The sequence below is a fragment of the Dipodomys spectabilis genome, unplaced genomic scaffold (genome assembly GCF_019054845.1).
Source record: "Dipodomys spectabilis isolate Male_0828 unplaced genomic scaffold, ASM1905484v1 ptg000544l, whole genome shotgun sequence".
Classification (NCBI taxonomy): domain Eukaryota; kingdom Metazoa; phylum Chordata; class Mammalia; order Rodentia; family Heteromyidae; genus Dipodomys; species Dipodomys spectabilis.
The window spans coordinates 322,704-342,667 of NW_024871221.1; the positions used below are offsets into that span (position 1 = coordinate 322,704).

Below are 19,964 nucleotides of genomic sequence, written 5' to 3' on the forward strand. Positions count from 1 at the left end.
CACAGATCCGGGGTGCTGTCGGGGCCCTGTGGCAGATCCGGGGTGCTGTCAGGGGACTGTGTGCAGATCCGGGGTGCTGTCGGGGGACTGTGCACAGATCCGGGGTGCTGTCGGGGGACTGTGCACAGATCCGGGGTGCTGTCAGGGCCCTGTGGCAGATCCGGGGTGCTGTCGGGGGACTGTGCACAGATCCGGGGTGCTGTCGGGGGACTGTGCACAGATCCGGGGTGCTGTCGGGGGACTGTGCACAGATCCGGGGTGCTGTCGGGGCCCTGTGGCAGATCCGGGGTGCTGTCAGGGGACTGTGCGCAGATCCAGGGTGCTGTCGGGGGACTGTGCACAGATCCGGGGTGCTGTCGGGGGACTGTGCACAGATCCGGGGTGCTGTCGGGGGACTGTGCACAGATCCGGGGTGCTGTCGGGGGACTGTGCGCAGATCCGGGGTGCTGTCGGGGGCCCTGTGGACAGATCCAGGGTGCTGTCAGGGGACTGTGCGCAGATCCGGGGTCCTGTCGGGGGACTGTGCGCAGATCCGGGGTGCTGTCAGGGGACTGTGCACAGATCCGGGGTGCTGTCGGGGGACTGTGCACAGATCCGGGGTGCTGTCGGGGGACTGTGCGCAGATCCGGGGTGCTGTCGGGGGACTGTGCGCAGATCCGGGGTGCTGTCGGGGGACTGTGCGCAGATCCGGGGTGCTGTCGGGGGACTGTGCGCAGATCCGGGGTGCTGTCGGGGGACTGTGAGCAGATCCGGGGTGCTGTCGGGGGCCCTGTGGGCTGTGGCATTGAACCTGCCTTCCTTCCATCTCATCCTCCCAAGCAGCTGGAACTACAGGCATGTACCACTGCAGCTGCCCAGAGGTCATGCGCCACACCTGAGCCCTGGGAGCCGAAGCAGAGCCCGGGGTCCCATCCAAGGGACTCCAGGAGCGGTGAGCACACGTGGGAATCCCGTGGCCGAGCCGCCCCATGGCCGTGGCCAGGCCCAAGCACTGATGTGTGTGCTCTGCAGCCCCAGGCGCCGCCTCCAGAAGAGTCTGTGACAGAGAGCAGCGACGTGGCTCGGGGCACAGGTGTCCCAGCAGGAGGAGGCAGCTGTCCACCAGATGTGTGTGAAGGCGCTAGGGCGAGGAGAAGCCGCATGGCCCGGGCAGCTGCCCCTGGCACGGGGCCTGCAGGACACCGGCACCAGCCGCCCCCTGCATGGGGGTGGCAGGGCCGGCTTCAAGGAGGCTCCTGCCAGCCGGGCTGTCACCGGCCAGGCGTCTGTGTAAACGCTTGTGGGGACCACGTGTCCTCAAGCGCGGCAGTCAGAACCAAGACTCCGGCCTGCTATGCTTGGGGTTCCCCAAGAGCCTAGCCCTCACCCCAAGAAGTTCTCTCTCTGCTTTTCCACGTGGGTCTGAGCTTTGCTTTTCCACGTGGGTCTGAGCTCTGCTTTTCCACGTGGGTCTGAGCCTTCCTTGAGGTCCCTCCTCCTCGTTTAGTACCCAGCCGTGCTCCGCCCGCCTGGCGGCCACAGCCTAAAAACCAAAACCAGAGCTGGACAGAGCAGCTGTGAGCACGCTGACCGCTCGGGACTCGCGGCGGGGAAGAGAGGGCCGGGAAAGGACGGCGGCTGAGGTGGGGCTGACCGGCCAGCCGGTGACGTGGCCGGTGGCACCCACATCGGCCGGGGGAGAGGATTTCCGCCAGGACACAGAGTGTAATCGGGAACCAGTGCCGCAGGACACACGCGCCACCATGAAACACCCATGAAACACCTGAGCGAGCAGGGAGCTGGACAGTCAGGCTTCAGGCAAAAAGAGGAGCTGCCTAAAACAGCCCTGGCTCGAGGACCCCCAGGGCAGGGCGGGGCGGGACGGGGCAGGGCGGGGCGGGGCAGCCCTGGGCAGGGTGGGGCGGCAGGGCAGCCCTGGACAGACGCCTTTCCAGAAGTGTGCCTCCCACAGCAGACGCTGTCATGGGAGGGGGGGGTCCTCCAGGGGGGTGTGCCAGGCCCTTTGGAGTTTAAGTTTGAACACACGGCTTCATCCTGATTCTATTCACACTACAGAATGAAAGCTAGCCAGGGCTGTGGCTCACACCTGCAATCCTAGCTACTCAGGAGGCTGAGATCTGTTCCCTAATCACAGAAAAAGCCGATGTAGAGCTTCAAGTGGTGGAGCACCAGCCTTGAGCCAGAATAGCTCAAGGATAGCACCCAAGGCTGAGTTCAAGCCCCAGGACCAGCAACAAAACAAACAAACAAAGCAAAAAACAATGCAAACTGGGTTGGTGCTGACCTTCCCTGGTAGGAGGATCATGAGTTCAAAGCCAGACTGAGCTCTGCAGGAAGTTGTTAAATGAGGCGGGGAGCTCCTGGGTTTGGGGTGCCCACCCACCTGGCCCCCTGTAGCAGGCCCCGACTGTCAGTGTCACCTGGCTGTGGGGGGGGGGGGGGCGCTGTACCCTCCGGTGTGAGACTGGGGTCAGACCCGTGGGGTCCCAGGCTGGCGGAGACGCACACTGGGAAGCAGTGACTGTTGGCTTGATGTACATAGCTGGTGTTTACTGCGTGCCGTGAGCCAGGCCCTGTGCTGGGGCCAGGCCTCCTGAGTCCCTGCCCGGCACCTGGGGAGCCACACAGTGCCGGTCTGCTCCCCTGGGAGGAAGCTGAGGCCCAGCAAGGCAGGTGCCACCAGGAGGGAGCGTGCAGCAGCCTGGCTGCGGGAGCCCACTGCCCGCCAGCGGCCTGGATGGCTTCCCGGAGTCACTACGGTGGTGAGACCCGCCCAGGAGGCGGCTGGCACCGCAGCCACGCTGCGGGACCGTACATACCGAGCAGCCAAGGGGCACCGAGGCCGCTGCTGGGCAGGAAGGCCGCGCAGCCTGGCTGAGGGGCTCAGAGCGCCGTCAGTGGCTGCGGGCTCTCCATCTGCCTGGCGCACGTGCCGGGGCACTGGCCTTTGCTCTGCCAAGCACCAGCCTACCGCTGGCACCGACATGAAGGGGCTCCAGGCCCTCAGCCCCTCCCACCCCCCCATCCTGCAGGAGGCAGCACCAGTGGCCGGCATGAGCGCCTCGCTGTGCAGCCCAGCCTCTGCTGCCAGCCATGAGCTCCATCCAGAGGGCTCCAGGCAGGGACTCGGCTGGTGATGGGCCGCCAGGTCCCTTCTCGAGGCCCCATGACACTGGCTCCCCCATGACATGGCCCAACAAGTCCACCGGCGCCGGCGGCCCTGGCCATGGATGCAGGATGGACACTCAGATCCCAAGAGGCAGGCAGGGGTTCCCACACCTTCTGCTTCCTGCCAATGGGAGGCCAGGGCACTGCAGAGGTGGGGTCAGGCCAAGTGGCCTGTGCCCACAGGGTCCTCCATGGTCTCTTCCCCTGGGACAGGCTTTTGGGCAATGGCCTTGACCCTGTCCTTCACGCCAGCTGCTGGCCACCATGACCAGCTGGTATGAAGGCTCAGTGTGGGCCTCCACTGGGAATCAAGTTTTGGCTTCTAGAAAAGTCTTGGGATGTAGCGGGATACAAGACCAGCCGGCCCCAGCCCCAGCTCTCCCTGCCATGCAGCCGCACTCCCTGGGCTCTCCGTGAGCTCTCTGGGCTCTCCATGAGCGGGCTCCCATGACCACACCAGGCCGTGCCCCACTCCGGGCGGCCGGTGCCCTGGCTCTGCCCGGGGATGCAGCAGACCTCGCCCGCGGGTGAGGACTCACCCTGCAGTGCCCTCGCGTGCGCGCACGCACCATCTGCAGCCCACGCTGCAGCCCGTGTGGGGGACCAACTGGCCGCACATCAGGATGCGCGTGTTTTGGGGTCACCAAGCCCACAGTCCCCGTGCCCGTCCTCAACAGAGCCTCAACAGGATAGGGGCTGACCCTATCCTGCAGCTTGAAGCAGAGCCGGGAGGCTGGGGTGTGGCATCCCGGGGTACTGGGGCTCCCTGGGCCTCCAAAGAGAAGGGCTAGCCACCCTCCCGGTCCCAGAAAGCCCGTGACTGCTCCCTGCCCCTCTCCCTGGTAGCGGGGAGCTGGTGAGCAGGCCACTAGACGCCCCGGGTTTCAGGAAGGCATTGCCCAGGGTCCACCATGCAGAGGGGCCTCCTCCGATAGCCTGGCACCCCCAGACCCCCCCATCAACCATGGTCAGACAATGTTACCTGGAAGATTCCAGAAACCAACTGTATGTGAGTTTTAAATGGTATGCTAGCAGGGTGGTGGAACCTGGAGCCCGCCCACTCCGTCGCATGGACATGAACCCATCCCATGCGTGGCGTGTCCACCCGTGCGTGGCGTGTCCACCCGTGTGTGCTACGCACCCGCTAACCAAGTGGCCATGTCATCATCAGGCCAGCTGCCTGGTCCTGGGCTCATGTCCCTTCACAGTGGCTCCACAGCCACTCAGAGGCACCAAAGAGAAGCTGCATAAAAGTGCTGCGAGAGAAGGCTTCTAAAGGACAAAGAAAAACGCTCCACGATGTCTCCCGTGTGGACAAGGGGCCTGATGCGCTCCCAGAGTCTGGCAGCCCTTCCAGCCAGCCGCGCCGGGGGCTGGGCCTCCCCGCGGGCACAGAGCTGAGGGGCCCTGGGTGGGCTCGTGCCCAGCGGGGCCCGGCTTCCCCGCGTCTGTGTGCTTGCTCTGAGCCCAACCCCGGCGGTGACCACCGCTCTGGGCCCGGGGCGGGGGGGGGGGGGGGGGCGCCGCACTGTGGAACTCTGGATAAAGTGGAAGCCACTGTGGTTGGAACTAGAGGCCAAATGTTTGATGAGCTGAGGGCCGACTTCTCCTTCCTTTTCTTTTGGTGCCAGTTCTGGAGTTTGAACTCAGGGCTGGGCGCTGTCCCTGAGCTTTTGTGCTCAAGGTTAGGGCTCTACCACTTGAGTCACAGCTCTGCTTCCAGCTTTTGGTGGTTCATAGGAGATAAGAGGCTCATGGACTGACCTGCCTGGGCTGGCTTTGAGACGGTTATCTTCAGATCTCAGCCTCCTGGGGAACTAGGGTAACGGGTGAGCACGGAGGCCCAGCCAGGTTCTCCTTCCTGAGGGGTTGTCTGTTCTGCCCTGCACTCAGCAGCCATGCTGCTCCCCCCGGGCACCCCCCACACTGCCTGTCCTCATCCTGGAGCCGCGCGGGAGCTCTGTCCACTCTCGTCCTACCCCACCTGGCGCAGAGGCCAGCGTGAAGTGTGAGAGCCCCGCCGGCAGCATCCATCCCACTGCCCCGCTGCCCAGGGCGTTTCCAGGGCAGCTCCCCCAAACCCGGAACTGGCAGGGCCCCAGCGCCCCCAGCCTCCCCCCGGGGTCCTGCCAGTCTCCCACCACCGCCACAAGCATCTGACAGGAGCAACTCTAAGGAAGGAGCAAGGCTCCGTTCTGGAGGCTCCTGTCCCCCGTCTGATGTCCGGTTGCTGTGGGCCTGTGACTCGTCGCCGTGTGGTAGAGGCCTGCTCACGGTCAGGTAGCAGAAGGGAAGGGTGTGTCCCAGTGACCTCACTTCCTCCCACCAGGCCCCACCTCCATGACCTGGCTTCCTCCCACCCAGCTCCGCCTCCAATGACCTCATTTCCTCCTGCTACTGTCCTGGGAGCATTACCTTCAACAGGATGTTGGAAGGACTTATCCAAACCGAAGCGGGGATGGTGTGGCTTTAGGATCACTTAGTCAAGACGCATTCCTCACCGGCGGGCAGCCAGCGATCTCACTCAGGTTCTCCGGCCTGAAGCCCTCGGGATCTGGGGCGCCCTCCTGCCTCCTCCAGCCTCTGTTCCCTTGGGTAGAGGGCTCCTGACCCCCAGGCCCCCCTGAAGGGGCCCATGGGGATGGGGATGGGGACCCAAGCCTTGGCTGTACCACGGCTCCTTGTCTCTGTTCATCATGGTCTGGCCCAGGCTTGGGTCCCGGCTGGCTCTCCTGTCCTCAGATGTCCAAGAGGTGGCGCTTGTTAGCCCCTGGGTACATCAACACCTTCCCCCACCCCCGGCCGCATGATGGCCCCTCGGCTGCTGCAGAGCCGGCCCACACACTGACGCAGCGCGGTTTATTTTAGCCCGAGCCTCATGCTCAGCTCCGTCCGACAGACTCAAACTTTAACGAGACGCCTGACAGGCCCAGCCCGCCCGCCATGTACAGCTGGCACCCTTCCGGTGCGCGCACAGCACCGTGCCGCACAGGGGCTGGGCGAGGGGCCCCGGCCCTGGGGAGGGAGGAGGGCGCGGGCTGGCCCGCGTCCCGGGTCTCACTGGGGACCCTGCGGAGGCTGCCTGCCCCTCCGTCCTGTGGCCTTGGGTGAGCCGGCATTCACTCTGTGTGCACCCCGGACGGGCAGCCAGCCCTGGCTTCCCCTGGGTCTGAAGGCACCACCCTGCTCCTCCTGGGCCCCTGCCTGCCAGTGAGCAGGGCTCTCCTCCCGCTGCACCCTCGTTCCCCAGCCCCCTCCAGCGGCCGCTCTCCGTGCTGTTCACCCCGTCCGGCCCAAAGTGTGCCACGCGCCCTTCAGCAGCTGGCGTCGTACCCGGCGCCGGGGGACCTAACGGTGGTCAGGTGACCGTGGCTGGAAGGACAGGCGGCGGCAGATGGAGGCATGGACAGGCAATGGGTGGACACATGATGGATGGGGGGTGGACAATGGAGGAAGGCAGAAGTGGGCCCGCGGGAGCTTCCTGGCGGGAAGCGTGGTCTCGGGCCGAGCAGAAGGCCCCGCTCAGGGTTCTGGGGACCATCCGAGTGTTCACGTGCGGTGCCATAGTTGCAGGAAGAGAACTGCGCATTTGTGGCACACACACACGTGCACACGCACAGGCTCTAGACACGGGCCCCTGGTGAGCTGTCAGAAGGCCCCCAGGCCCTGCGTCGGCCCGGCCCGCAGGGTGGAGGCCTCGCACCACCTGTGTCTGTGCAAAGCCGATGGGGCGTCTCCGGAGCCTGGCAGGCACCCGACCGCGAGGGCCCGGATTCCTTCAGAGACGCTGGGAAGCGGAGTTGAGAGTCCAAGCCATGGAACAGTACTCTGCCATGAAAAGGAAATGAGGTATGGACACATGGAGGAGAGCCACCTTGCGGGGTCACCCAGGGCTGCGTGCGGCCTGGCTCCCGCCCGACCCCTGCAGGCCCTGGAGGGAGGGGCCCGCGCTGTGTGCTCTGAGTCCCTCTCCCCACGGGGCCCTCGGAGGAACTCGCTTCCTTTAGAGAACGGCAGGGGCCCCACGGCGCTCACCTCCGGCCGCTGCGGGCCCAGTGGGCGGGGGGGGGGCGGGCTGCTGTGGGCTGGCTCCCATCGCTCGGGTCGGGCCTCGACCTCCGTGGAGACGGCCAGGGAGGAGCTGCTGTGTCCGGCCTCCGCCTCACCGCACCCTTCTTCGAGAAGTGGGTCTCCCCACACCAGACCTGCAAAGGCCGTGGAGGGGAGGGGTGTCGCGGTGTGGCTGACCCCACACTTGACCTCGTGGAGGTCTGCCCGGCATCTGTTCACTGGAGATGGCGGAGCGGGCCCTCGTGCGGGAGTAGCCATGCCTGCGTGGGTGTGGACTTGGGGGGGTGCAGTGGCACCAGTCAGAGTGTGGGGGGCACGTGTTGCCGGTGCTCTTGGGTTGAAGCGGAGTCTCACGTGCCTCGGGGCTGTGCCGGTCCTAGGCGCAGGCAAGCGGGCATGGACACCAGCGTCTGGAGGGACACTGCACCCACACCGTGAGCAGTGCAGGCGGGCAGGCCGCGCGGTCCATCCGCACAGGACCCTGTCGGGCCACAGAGAGGGAGGGCGTCCCGGCCAGGCCACAGCCCGGGTGACCAGACAGAGCGCAGGCGTGAAAAGGCCGACGAGCCGATGCTGTTTGTGAAGTGTGCACAGCGGGTCAACCCAGAGTGGGAGGCCAGAGGGGGCCGCGTGGCGTGTCCCGACGCCCGGCCGAGACAGGCGGGGGCTGCGCGGAGCGCACGAGTGGCCAGTGCGCCCGGCGGAAGCACCGGCCACCCGCGTGTCATCACCACGCACGCGAGGCCTCCTGGGCATGGAGGGCCTTCCGGGGCCTTCTAAAACTACCCAGAGCCAGCATCAGCCGTGCCGAGGGCACCGGGGGGGGGGGGGGGGGGGGCGGGGCACGGGTGGCAGCCAGGAGCTCGTGCTCACAAGCCTGGTGTCCGTGCGGCCTGGGCCCTCCCCATGCATGGGAAGGGGACAATAGCGGCCAGCCCAGGGCCAGGAGAGCGCAGGGAGCGCAGGGCGGTCAGAGCCGGGGGGGGGGGGGGAGGGAGGAAGGAGGGGACACACCACTGTCATCGCTGAGACCGACATGCAAGTCTTACTCACCCAGACTCTTCTGCCAGCGGGCAAGCCTCCCCTCGGGTAGGGTAGGGGCTCCTGAGCACTGGCCACCACCTGGGGTCCCTCCGGCTGCAGCTCCAAGCGTCCACTCACGCAGGGGTGGGGCTGTGCCTGGGGAATTTGCTCACGGATAGGCACCAGCCCCTCAGGCCTGTCACCCTCGCTGCTCAGGAGGCTGAGATCTGAAAGTCCATGGAATCATCTCGGCCAAACGTCAGATGTGTCTGACTCAAGGGGTAGACAGCAAGCTTGAGCAGAAGAGGGACAGCGCGGCTGGGAAGGTGGCTCAGGGGTGGAGCGCTCACCTCGCATGCATGAGGCCCTGGGTTCGATTCCTCAGCACCACATAAGCAGAAAAAGACGGAAGTGGTTCTGTGGCTCAAGTGGTAGCATTGAGCTGAAGAGCTGAGGGACAGCGCCCAGGCCCTGAGTTCAAGTCAATGGGTGTCTTGTATAGCAAAGCAAAGCCCAGCTAAGCAAATGGCCGACCACCCAGGGTAGCCGGGGAAATCGGGAAAGGTGCCTACAGGCGCAGGCCGGCCACTCAGGAGGAATCGGGAGGGCATGCGGCAGGGACAGCGCTGTCCCAGGAGAAATGGGGAGGCTCTGGGTGGGAGACTGAGCAGGTCCTGGGAGACAGCTTCCCGCAGGATTGGGTTGTAAGGAGACGTGGGTATCCAGAGCCCCAGCTCCTGGAGGCCGGCCCAGCTGAGCCGTGCCCAGTCCTGACACCAGCGGGGCAGGAGGTGCGGGGAGGAGGGTCGGACTGGGGTGCACAGGCGATGGGGGTGCAGACAGCAGCCCGAGAAGTCAGGGCGCTCCCCTGGGATGCCACTTCCAGGGGTGAGGGGCTGCAGCCGGCAGCTCCCCGCGGCCCCTCCCGTGCCCAAGGCCCTGGCTGTGGCTTCAAGCCCTGTGAGCCAGGTGCATCACCCGGTTCCCGTGGTGCTTGGGTTGAATGTCACCGCGAGCCACGTCCTCGGCACTGGGCGGGCGCAGCGCGGGGCGGGGTTGGGCGGGGTCAAGAGTCACCCTGGCTCCCTGAGCCTCTTGGGTTGAGAGCGTGCTCACCGTGGGGGACGTCGGGACCGGACTGCCGGACCGCTGACCGGACCCCTTCCCCAGGGACACGGGCAGTGCCCAGGGCCGGCAGAGGGGCCGAGCGGGGCCCCCCGGCCAGCTTCCGGCTTGGTTTGTATCCCTACCCCCACATTCCCAAGGGACGAGAGACTGGCTTCTCTCCCAGGAGCCTACCGTCCAGCTCCAAGGGGCAGCTGTGTTGGGGACGGACAGGGACAAGGAGGTTCTAGGCCTCGGGTGGAGCCATTGGGCAGCGTGGGAGGCAGAGAGGAGAGGCCAGCCTCCGGGCCCGCGCAGTGGCTCACACCGGTCATCCCACCGCTCAGGAGGCTGGGGTCTGAGGATGGTGGTTTGAGGCCAGCCAAAGAAGGAAAGTCCGTGACATTCTCACCTTCTGTTACCTAGCAAAAAGCTAGGAGTAGAGCTGTGGCTCGAGTAGTACAGTACTAGCTTTGAGTGGAAAAGGCTAAGGGAGAGCAAGAGCCCCTGAGTTCAAGCCCCAGCACCAGCAGCACACACAGAGGCAGCTGCAGGAGGCCCCAGGACTGGAGCTCGGGCGGAAAACCTAGACGGGGAGCTGGGAGAGCCATGCAGGCCCACATGGGTGAATGTTCCCAGACACACGGGGGGAAGCGGGGAAACACGCGTGCATGCGGCTCTCCGTGTTGGCTGTTTGCAATGACAGGGAGAGTCTGAAAACACCAGCACCCCACCCATGGAGGCCGGCACGCAGTCACGCGGGGCGTCTCCAGGATGTGTTGTTACGTGGGAAGGGCCGGGAGGGGAGAGACAGCAGGCTGCCTTCATTGTGTGTGTGGGGGGGGCCACACGTGCGCTCACAAGAGCTGCGCACACACACACGCACACCTACACACGGTGTTTGTCGGATGCTTTTTGTGTTGCCAGGCGTGTGGCTTGGACTTGGAGCCTGGGTGCTGCCCCTGAGCTTTTACTGCTCAAGGCTGGTGCTCAACTACTTCAGTCACAGCGCCACTTCCAGCTTTTTTTTGGTGCCTACTGGGTCCCCAGATCTCAGCCTCCGGAGTAGCTGAGCTCACTGGCATGAGCCACCTGTGCCCGCTGGGTAATCTGCTTTTTAAACTTTATCGAGATAAGAAGTAAAACGACTTTTCTGAATAGGAGCCACTTTGTACATTTCGGGCTGGGAAGGCATCTCGTGTAATGGTTGAGCAGTTAAGACTTTTTAAATCTCTAAAGATCCAAAAAGAAAGTCCCGTGGTTGAACATGGCTGCAAATGAAATGACAGGCACTAACAAGCACAAGCAGTTTCCAGCAACAATGTGTGTGCCACTGCCACTGCGAGGGGGCCGCCGGCGGTTGTCAGGGCGCCTTGTTAGTGGAGACACGGGCATTGCTGAGCTCCGACTTCTGAATGGCAGGCCAAAAACGAGCAGATGATGGAGTGATTAGTGATCATTTCCCAAGGTCTCAGGACGGAGATGTGAAGCCAAAGAACTGAGCCCATGGCCACGGTGAATTCGGGTAGAAACCAGGGAACAATCTCCGAGAGCCAAAAAGGCTCAGGGCCCTGTGCCAGGGCTCACGCCCATAATCCTAGCTACTCAGGCAACTGAGATGTGAGGAGCTGAGTTCAAAGCCAACCCCAGGCAGATCATCTGAAACTCTTATCTCCCATTTACCAGCAAAAAGCCAGACGTGGAGGTGTGACGCTAGCCAAACAGGAGAGCAGGACCCCAGTACTGGCACCAAAAAAAAAAGCCTAAAACTTGCCAGGCGCCAGCGGCTCAGGCCTGTCATCCCAGCTACTCAGGAGGCTGAGATCTGAGGATCGCAGTTCAAAGCCAGCCTGGCAGGAAAGTCCATGAGACTCTTATTTCCAATAAACCACCAGAAAACCGAAGTGGCGCCGTGGCTCAAGTGGTAGAGCGCTCGCCTTGAGCTGAAGAGCTGAGGAACAGCGCCTAGGCCCAGCGTTCAAGCCCCACGACCGACCAAAAATAAACCCTAAAACAGTCCTAAAACACACTGTAGCACGTCTAGTGTTCCCCACCCCATACCCAGCTTTCTCTTTGCTGCCCATGGTTTTGCCTCTCCACCATGTCCAGCAGCTACTAGAATCACCGCTGGCCTGGCCGGGTCCCCCGTCTTACGGCGGGCCCCGCTGCCCTGCCGCTGGCCTGGCCGGGTCCCCCGTCTTGGGGCGGGCCCCGCTGCCCTGCCGCTGGCCTGGCCGGGTCCCCCGTCTTGGGGCGGGCCCCGCTGCCCTGCCGCTGGCCTGGCCGGGGTCCCCCGTCTTACGGCGGGCCCCGCTGCCCCACCGCTGGCCTGGCCGGGTCCCCCGTCTTGTCGTGGGCCCTGCTGCCCTGCCGCTGGCCTGGCCGGGTCCCCCGTCTTACGGCGGGCCCCACTGCCCTGCCGCTCGCCTGGCCGGGTCCCTCCGTCTTGTCGTGGGCCCCGCTGCCCTGCTGCTGGCCTGCAGAGGGTGTCCTGGGTGTCCCCTCATTTCTGATATGCTCCCAAGAAGCACCTGCGTGCGGGTTTTCACGGTGGCCTAGCTTTCAGGATTGCGGGCCCCTGGGCCGGGAAGGCGGTGTTTTCTCCACACTGCCCGTGCGTTCCGTGTCTGAGCATACCCGCCCATACGTAGAGGTGCCTCCGTGTGTTTGCGATACTGGGGTGTGAAATGGGGGCCCTGTGAGCCGTAGGCAAGCGTTTCCCCCCCACCCCCCGTCCAGTCGTTCTGGATTTCGTTTGGTTTTCCGTTGAGCTCTCACACTGTCTTTGGCCTCGGACTGTGATGCTCCTACCTCTGCCTCCCGAAGCGTGTCCGACTGGTTTCTGAGACAGGACACTTGGTCCAGGACCTTCCTCTCCCCACCTCCCCTCGCCACGGCTGCCTTCTTATTGCTGAATTTGACTCTTCTTCTGCCTGTGTTTGCAAAGATTCGTATCTCTGGTGTCTTCACCATAAATTTTGCACGACACAGGCTTTTAATTAATGGTCCAGTCTGTCAATCTGCTTTTCCATGTTTACTTTTGGTGTTGTATTTAGACACTCGACGTCACCTGGGTGTCTCCTACATTATCTTCCAGGAGTTTCTGGCTGTGTGTCCTCCTTGTCCGACTGTGATGCACTGGGGTTGCTCTGTGGAAGGTTTAAGGTCCACACCAGCATCACCCTTTGCACCTGGGGGTCCAGCTGTCCGTCCTGTCCCCCAGGGAACCGCCTTTGCCCCTTGTCAAAGGACCGGCGGGCCGGATTCCCGTGGGTCAGTTTCCCCACCGTTGGTTGTTCTGTGGAGCGGTCTGTCCCTCGCGGGGACCCCGCCTCAGGGTCAGGTGGCGGCAACTCCCGCCGCCCTCCATCAACACTGGGTTTGCTATTTGGGTCTTGGCGCTTTCCCTACCAACTTGGTGAGAATCGGTTGGTTAGTGTTCATGAAATAACAGGGGATGGACGCTGGCTTCTCGGAGGCCGGTCCTATTGATGAGCTGCCCACAAGTGTCCTGGGCACATGATGTGAGGGTGAGCAGTCGAGACGAAGCCCAAAGCAAGCACAGCACGAGAAGCTGGGGGGGAGCACGGCGTGGGGAGGGCGAGGCGGGGAAAACAGATCAAAGAAGAAGCTGCCGCCTCGGAGCGAGAACAAAATGCTCCTTTATAAAAGAACACGCAGAGAACAAAATAAAGAGTCCTGGAAATTAGAAATATTAGAGCAGATGTGAGTATTTTGATAGATGGACTAAAAGATAAACCAGAGATTATGTAAAACCAAAGGGGAAAGTGAACAAAATGGGACGGTTTACCTCGAGGGAGGGGTGGGGGCTGAGGAGACGGGACGGGAAAGGTCCCCCACGCAGGGGCAAACGGCCCCCCGGGAAGCCCGGGACGGAGTGAGGCTGCGAGGTCCACGTGGAGATGAGACGCAGCACGTTTGGCGATCCGGCGACCGCGGGGTCTTCACTGATCTGTCCATGCGTCCCATCAACCTGAGCCGCCTACCTCTCCTCAGTCCTGCCAACTTTGCTTTATCCAGTCAAGGCCCTGTTATTAGGGGCATGCGTGTTTCTGATCGCCCCATCCTACTGGTGAATGGTATCATTTCCCCTCAGGAGGTGTGCCTCTTGGTTGCTAATATTTTTTCTTAACAGTTTTGCTGATGCGTAATTCACATATTCTAAGAACGGACCTTTGAAAACACAGAATCCAGTAGGTTTGAGCTAATTTTCAGGTTTACAACCATTAGCACTAGGTTGCTTTAGAACTCATCACCTCTAATGAAAGAAAATCTCATGGGGGTTGGAGACATGGCTCAGTTGGTAGAGCACCAGACCGTGAGCCAAAGTATCAGGTACTGAGTTCAAGTCCAAGTCTAGGGCCGAGAAAAAAAAAAGAACACATAAAATCTGGTGCCCATTAAAGCATGCAGGGCAGCCGTGGGCACGGCCACCAGCGCGTGTGAGCACACACCGGGGGGGGGGACCCGGGGCACACACCAAGGGGCAGGGGTCCGGGGACGCCGGAACTCTACATTTGACTTTTTTCTAGCTAGAAAACTACTTTTATGTTGGTGGGAGACTATTTTATTGATACTAATACAGTCACTCCACCCATGGGCTTTTTCCCTTTATTTACCTTCAACCTCTTGGTCTTCGTGTGGTCTACCTTTCAAGAATATAATTGCTGAGGTTGGTGAGTCTTTGAGTCTGTTTTCCATCCATCTCCGTTTCCCCTTCCCTCTGTCACTGTGGGTTATTGATCTGCTGATGGGGCTTCTGCCTGCCCTTCCTCGCGGGCCGTTGGCGGCGGCTCTAGGGTTACCACACACGGCCTGGGCCTCTCCCAGCCCACAGTGTTCGCCCCAAGCCCAAAGCCCTGGAACCACACGCAGGTCACCTGACCCACCGCTGCCTCTTCACGCTCTGTGCATTGCGTCTGAATACTTGTAAACAGTCCACACCGTGTGTTCTTTGTCTTAGTCTTTTTTTTTTTTTTGTCAGTTGTGGGGCTCGAACTCGGCCTGGGCGCTGTCCATGCGCTCTTCAGCTCAAGCGAGCAGCTCAAGGCTTGAGCCACAGTACTACTTCCGGTTTTCTAGTGGTTTATTGGAGATAACAGTCTCACAGACTTTTCTGCCCAGGCTGGCTTTGAACCAAGATCCTTAGATCTCAGCCTCCTGAGTTGGTAGGATTACAGGCGTGAGCCACCAGCGTCCGGCTATTGTAAAAATACCATACAGAGGGGTTACAATTACATGGGCAAGGTAATGAGTACATTTCTTATCAAGCATTGTTGCCTCCTCCTTTGTTTCCCCTTCCCCTCCCCCCTCCCCCTTCCCACCCCCCCCAAGCCCCTGGCCAAAGTTGTAAAGTTCATATTTTGACATAATGTCTTGTACAGCTCTCTTTGCCCTACTCCTATTTTAATCAAGAAGGAAAGCAATCTTCTACTTAACGTTTGACCATTTTTATGCCTCCGATCTGAAGGGGCTCCTCGGACACCTTTTCTGGGGCACTGTGGGCACTGGAAGCATGCTCAGCAGAGCTCTGCCACCCGCCCCGCCCCGCCCCTCCTTAGAGTGCTCATGTACCGCCCACACATAACTTGGTCTTTATTGGTGAAGGTCTTAGTTTGCCTTCATTCTTTCGAGGTATTTTAAGCAGACATAGAAAGTTCTTTCACACACTGAGAGGTTATGCCACTGTCTTCCGGCCTGCAGTTTTCTGTGTTGTTTTCTTTTGTGCCAGTCCTGAGGTTTGAACTTGGGGCCTGGGTGCTGCTCCCAAGCTTTTTGTGCTCAAAGCTAGCGAGCACTCTACCACCTGAACTACAGCTCCACTTCTGGCTTTTGGGTCTTTAATTGGATTTGAGTCTCGTGGAAGGGTTAGGGATTTAGCTCAGGGGAAGAGCACTTGCCTGGAAAGAGCAAGGCCCTGAGTTCAATCCTCAGCTCTGAAAAAAAAAAAAGTCATAGAGTTTTTTGCCCAGGGTGGCTTCAAACTGCAGTCCTCAGGTCGCAGCCTCCTGAGCAGCTAGGATCACAGGCGTGCCCACCAGAGCCAGCGCCAGCCTGCAGTGGCGGATGGAAAGTCATGGTGGCTTTAAGATCCCCACCTGGACCCTGGCTTTCAGCAAACTCACTAAAATGTGTCTACCCGTGCGCTTCTGTCTTGTTCAGACTTGCTGAGCTTCTTGGATCTGTGGATTTATTTCACCAGATAGAGGACATCTGGGGCCCATTGTTTCCCCAAGTTTTCAGTGATCCATTTCTCTCCTGAAATCATTACGTTGAAGCTGTGTTGTCCCATGCATCCAAACCACTGTTGATTTCTTCAAAGCTCTTCTTCCTCCCCTCCTCCTCTTCCTCCTCCTCCCCTCTTCTCCCCTTCTCCTTCCATCCTCTTCCCCCTCCTCCTTTCCTTCCTCCTCTCTTCCCTCTCCCGCTCCCCCTCCTCCCTCTTCCTCCTCTCCCTCTTCTCCACTCTTCCCCCTTCTCCTCCTCCTCTCTTCCTCCTTCCCTCTCCTTCCTCTCCCTCCCCCCTCCGGCTTGGGTGGGTTCTGTGGCGTCGCTGGCTCTTAGCCCTGTTGTATCTATTCTGTTCTGTACCACTGCATCTTTAAATGCTCACAGGTTGTATTTCATTGCTGATGTTTCCCTTTATTCATTCTCTTTTCCTTACCTAATTAAGTATTGTTATGGTGGCTGTTCTGAGTTCTTTGTCTGAGGGTTCCCGGTCCAGGGCGTCCGCGGGTCAGGGCCTGGACGTGTCCTGGGTGTGTGGCAGCTCTGCCCTCGGCCACCGTTTCCGTGCGATGAGACTCGCGCTGCAAGCTGGCTGCCCTGCAATGGCAGCAGCTCACATTTCCATCTGAGTGCTTCATCCTCACCTCCAAGATGCCCTGGTTTACCCTAGACTCGCAGACATAAACCAGAGGCCCAGGAAAGCCTGTCCACAGTGCGCAGCGCACGCCTTCCATCTCTCTTGGCTGAGACACCCTCCCCCCTCGGTATTCTGAGTGCTGTGGCCACCCTGGCTGTCTCGTCCAACTTCATAGGTTCCCTCTGGTGAGCTTTGGCAAGGGCCCTGGTCTGAGGAGGGCGCTTACTGAGGCCCCTGTCTGGAAGCTGCCTGCTGTGCTCAGACTCCAAAGCCTTTGAAGAGTGTTCCCATTTGGGTCGGGGTGGGGGGGAGGACTGTATTTTGTTCAGACTCTGTCCTTGTTACCTGCAGAGGAATTAGTACTAGAAGCTTCCTTTATCTTATCCTCCAGCCTCGAATTTTTATACCCAGCCAAAGTGCCAACTGTTACAGTAAAGCCACCGTGGTGTATATTGAAAACAATCCTCATACTGGGAGTTTAGGGGATATCTTCTGTCTAAGCAAGGCTGTGTGAATGTGTATGCACATGGGCCTGGCTTCAGAGACAGCCACGTCCTGAGATGGCAGCCATGGGACAACAGGCTTCGAACACAGAATACAACCACTCAGAGCAAACCACAAGACTTCGGGAGAAATTTCTTCAGGAAAAAGACAAATTTAAAATACCTAGTGGAGTTGAGGGTTTTGAAGTGATTCACATAATTAGAGAACTGTTTGGATTTGAATTACTGTTAAGTACACAGAAAATTAAGCCAATAAATTATTTTGCTCCACAGGAAAAATGTACAGGAAAAGACAAAGTAATCACAGTAAACTGTATGACTTCACTATGAATGGGTGCTGCATAGCCAGGGTGGAAGCCTAAAGGTTGGTGTAGTTAAAACGCTGATGTCGCCGGGCGCTGGTGGCTCACGCCTGTAATCCTAGCTACTCAGGAGGCTGAGATCTGAGGATCGCGGTTCAAAGCCAGCCCGGACAGGAGAGACCGTGAGACTCCTATCTCCAATAAACCACCAGAAAACCGGAAGTGGCGCTGTAGCTCAAGTGGTAGAGCGCTCGCCTTGAGCTGAAGAGCTGAGGGACAGCGCCCAGGCCCAGAGTTCAAGCCCCACGACCAACAAAAAAAAAAAAAAACGCTGATGTCAACACAGCTGGAGGACAGCGGTGCTGGGGAGTGGGGGAGGGCCAGGGGAAGGAGGCTCACACCTGTCACCCCAGCTTCTCACCAAGCTGAAGTCTGATCCCCAGCATCAGGCTTTGGGACACTTGGGGACATTTTGCTGACCACTTCCGACTGCACTGGGGCAGTGGGGAATAAGGGGGTCCATGTCACGTTCACCACCTGGTAGACGTACGCCTGTGGTCTGACGGAGCAGGCAGCACAGTGACAAATGGGGTGGACAGCTGCCGCCAGCACTGTGTGACCCGCCGCCCGCCGCCCGCCCCTCCACAGGGAGCCCGCCAGCGCCAGCCCTGCCCAGCAGCCCGAGCGCACCAGGCCTGTGCTCCGGGTGTCGCAGCAAGTCAGAAGCAACAGCCCAGGTGACACCAGGACTCAGCTCAAGACCAGCCACGTGCCAAGTTCATTTCATCCCTTTCCAAACTTAAGCAGATAGCACCCAAGGCAGCGGTGGCTGATGGGGTCACCAGCCCTCCCCACCAGGCCCATGGCAGCACACGCAGCCCAAGTCGGAGGCTCCCCACAGTGGGGCGGGTGGAGATGGGCTCTGACCTTCCTGTGTGCAAGCCTGACCGCTGACAAGCCCCTGACGACGCACGTGCGCTGGAGCACGGCTGGGCGGGGTTCCGGCCCTGGAGGCTGGGATGGACAGAAGGCACTGACGGCCTCTGGCACTGCCTGTCCTCTCCCGGCTGCAGCCTGGCTGGGGCTGCTGCCGTGACTGGGAACACAGCACAGGGCACCTCCTGCTCGTCGCATGGCCTTCTCCAGTGCAGCCCCTCCCTCCTGCCCCACGAGGGCACCAGGGAAGGCCAGGGTGCAGAGTCACGAGGCGCCCTCCTGGCTGTGTGGCAGACATTGTCCCCCGTGGCTCTGGCTCCAGCTGTGGCTTGGGGGTGGGTGCTCCTGAGCACACCAGGTTAGGCAGACGGCAGCTCGTGGGAGGGCCAGGACGGGGCTCCGGCCTGTCCAGCCCCCGCGGGGCTATGCAGACCGCAGGTCGTGCACGCATGAAGCCCGTGCTCAGGGTCTGGGCACTGTCCCTGAGCATTTTTTGCTCAAGGCTAGTACTCCACCTCTTGAGCCAGATGGCTTTTCTGGGGGTGCTAAATTGGAAATAAGAGTCCCACAGACTTCAAAGAGTCCCCAGGCTTCAAACCGCAATCCTCATAGCTCAGCCTCCTGAATAGCTGGGAAGACAGGCGTGAGCTACAGGCCCCAGCCCCTGGCCACTTCTAGCTTTTTGCCAGGTAATTGGAAATAAGGGCATCACAGACTTTCTTGCCTGGGCCGACTGCACACTGTGATCCTCAGATCTCAGCCTCCCAAGTAGCCAGGGTTATGGGATGAACGAGCGGCGCCCAGCTCCTCTCTGCCTTCTGGCCCTGCGTCCCTTGTCCCAGAAGCATGGAGACACAGCCCACCTCCTGATGCAGCACGGGCTGTGCCCTGCCAGCTCCTCAGAGCCAGCCCTCCATGCCATCTCAGGCCTCGGGAGGGAGAAAGGAGGCGCTGGGGAAGGGGCTGTGTCAGTGTGATGCATGCTTCCAAAATACACGGGAAACAAGGGTGGACTGTGTTTCTTTCTCACTGTGAAGATGGAGTGCTGTGCCTGCAGCCCCTGGACATCTTGGGGCACAGGGGAGACACAGAGCCGCGGGCCCTGGGAACTGGAGAACACTGGGGTGCGTGGCCTGGCTGCAGTGGGGGGGGGGGGCACGTGTGGAAGGTGCGGGCTGCAGGCACCCCACCCCTACAGTGAAGCACCCTCCAGAGCCACTGTGGTGTCGGGGCTCCACTTCCCAGCGGGGGACCCCAAATCTCTCTCCACCTGCCCCAGCCGGCCTGCCACCCACTGGTGTGCCCCGTCTGCCCGCAGGTCAACAACGAGAATGTGGTCAAGGTGGGCCACAGGCAAGTGGTGACCATGATCCGACAGGGCGGCAACCACCTCATCCTCAAGGTCGCCACGGTGACCCGGAGTCTGGACCCTGACGACACTGCCAGGAAGAAAGGTGCGTGTCCCGCAGGGTCCTCCTGGCTCCTGGCAGAGCAGGGGCCTCAAGGCCCGGACACAGACAGGGTCCTGACACTGGCCGGACCGGCCTCCATCCAGGGGACCCTGAGGCTGGGACACTCCGGGACAGGGCAGGGGTGGAGGGGCGCGGGCCTCCTCTCCCGGCAGCCCTGTGGCGGCTGGGCCTGGGGTGACTGTGGGACTGGTAGGGTCCCCAGATCCAAGGGCAGCCCCAGCCTTCCCCAGAACTTGCATTAGCAGGAGGGAGGTCTACGCCCTACTTGACCTCAGCAGAGCACCACGCAGAGGCCTGCTGCTCCCTCCGCCCGGCCGGTGCCCAGCCGCCCCATCCCCAGACCAGCAGCGCCCTTCGCCAGGGCCCCCTGTCGTGTTGGCCCCCCTGCGGGCCGCCCTGGAAAACCCAGGCTCTCCCCACCCTGGGGGCAGGGGGCGGCTGAGCCTGTGGGGGTCCCAGGGCTTTGCGGGGGTCCTCACGCCGGCCTTTGTCCACCCAT

General features: G+C 61.2%; 1 protein-coding gene across 2 annotated transcripts in view; it reads left to right on the forward strand.

Moving 5' to 3' along the window:
- The window catches only part of Shank2 (SH3 and multiple ankyrin repeat domains 2), a 289,122-nt gene that overhangs the window by 241,695 nt on the left and 27,463 nt on the right, over nucleotides 1-19,964 (forward strand). For both annotated transcript variants that reach the window (XM_042670380.1, XM_042670381.1), the window contains exon 16: nucleotides 19,312-19,447. In XM_042670380.1, coding sequence (XP_042526314.1) covers nucleotides 19,312-19,447 — 136 coding nt within the window. The remainder of the gene's footprint in view (nucleotides 1-19,311; nucleotides 19,448-19,964) is intronic.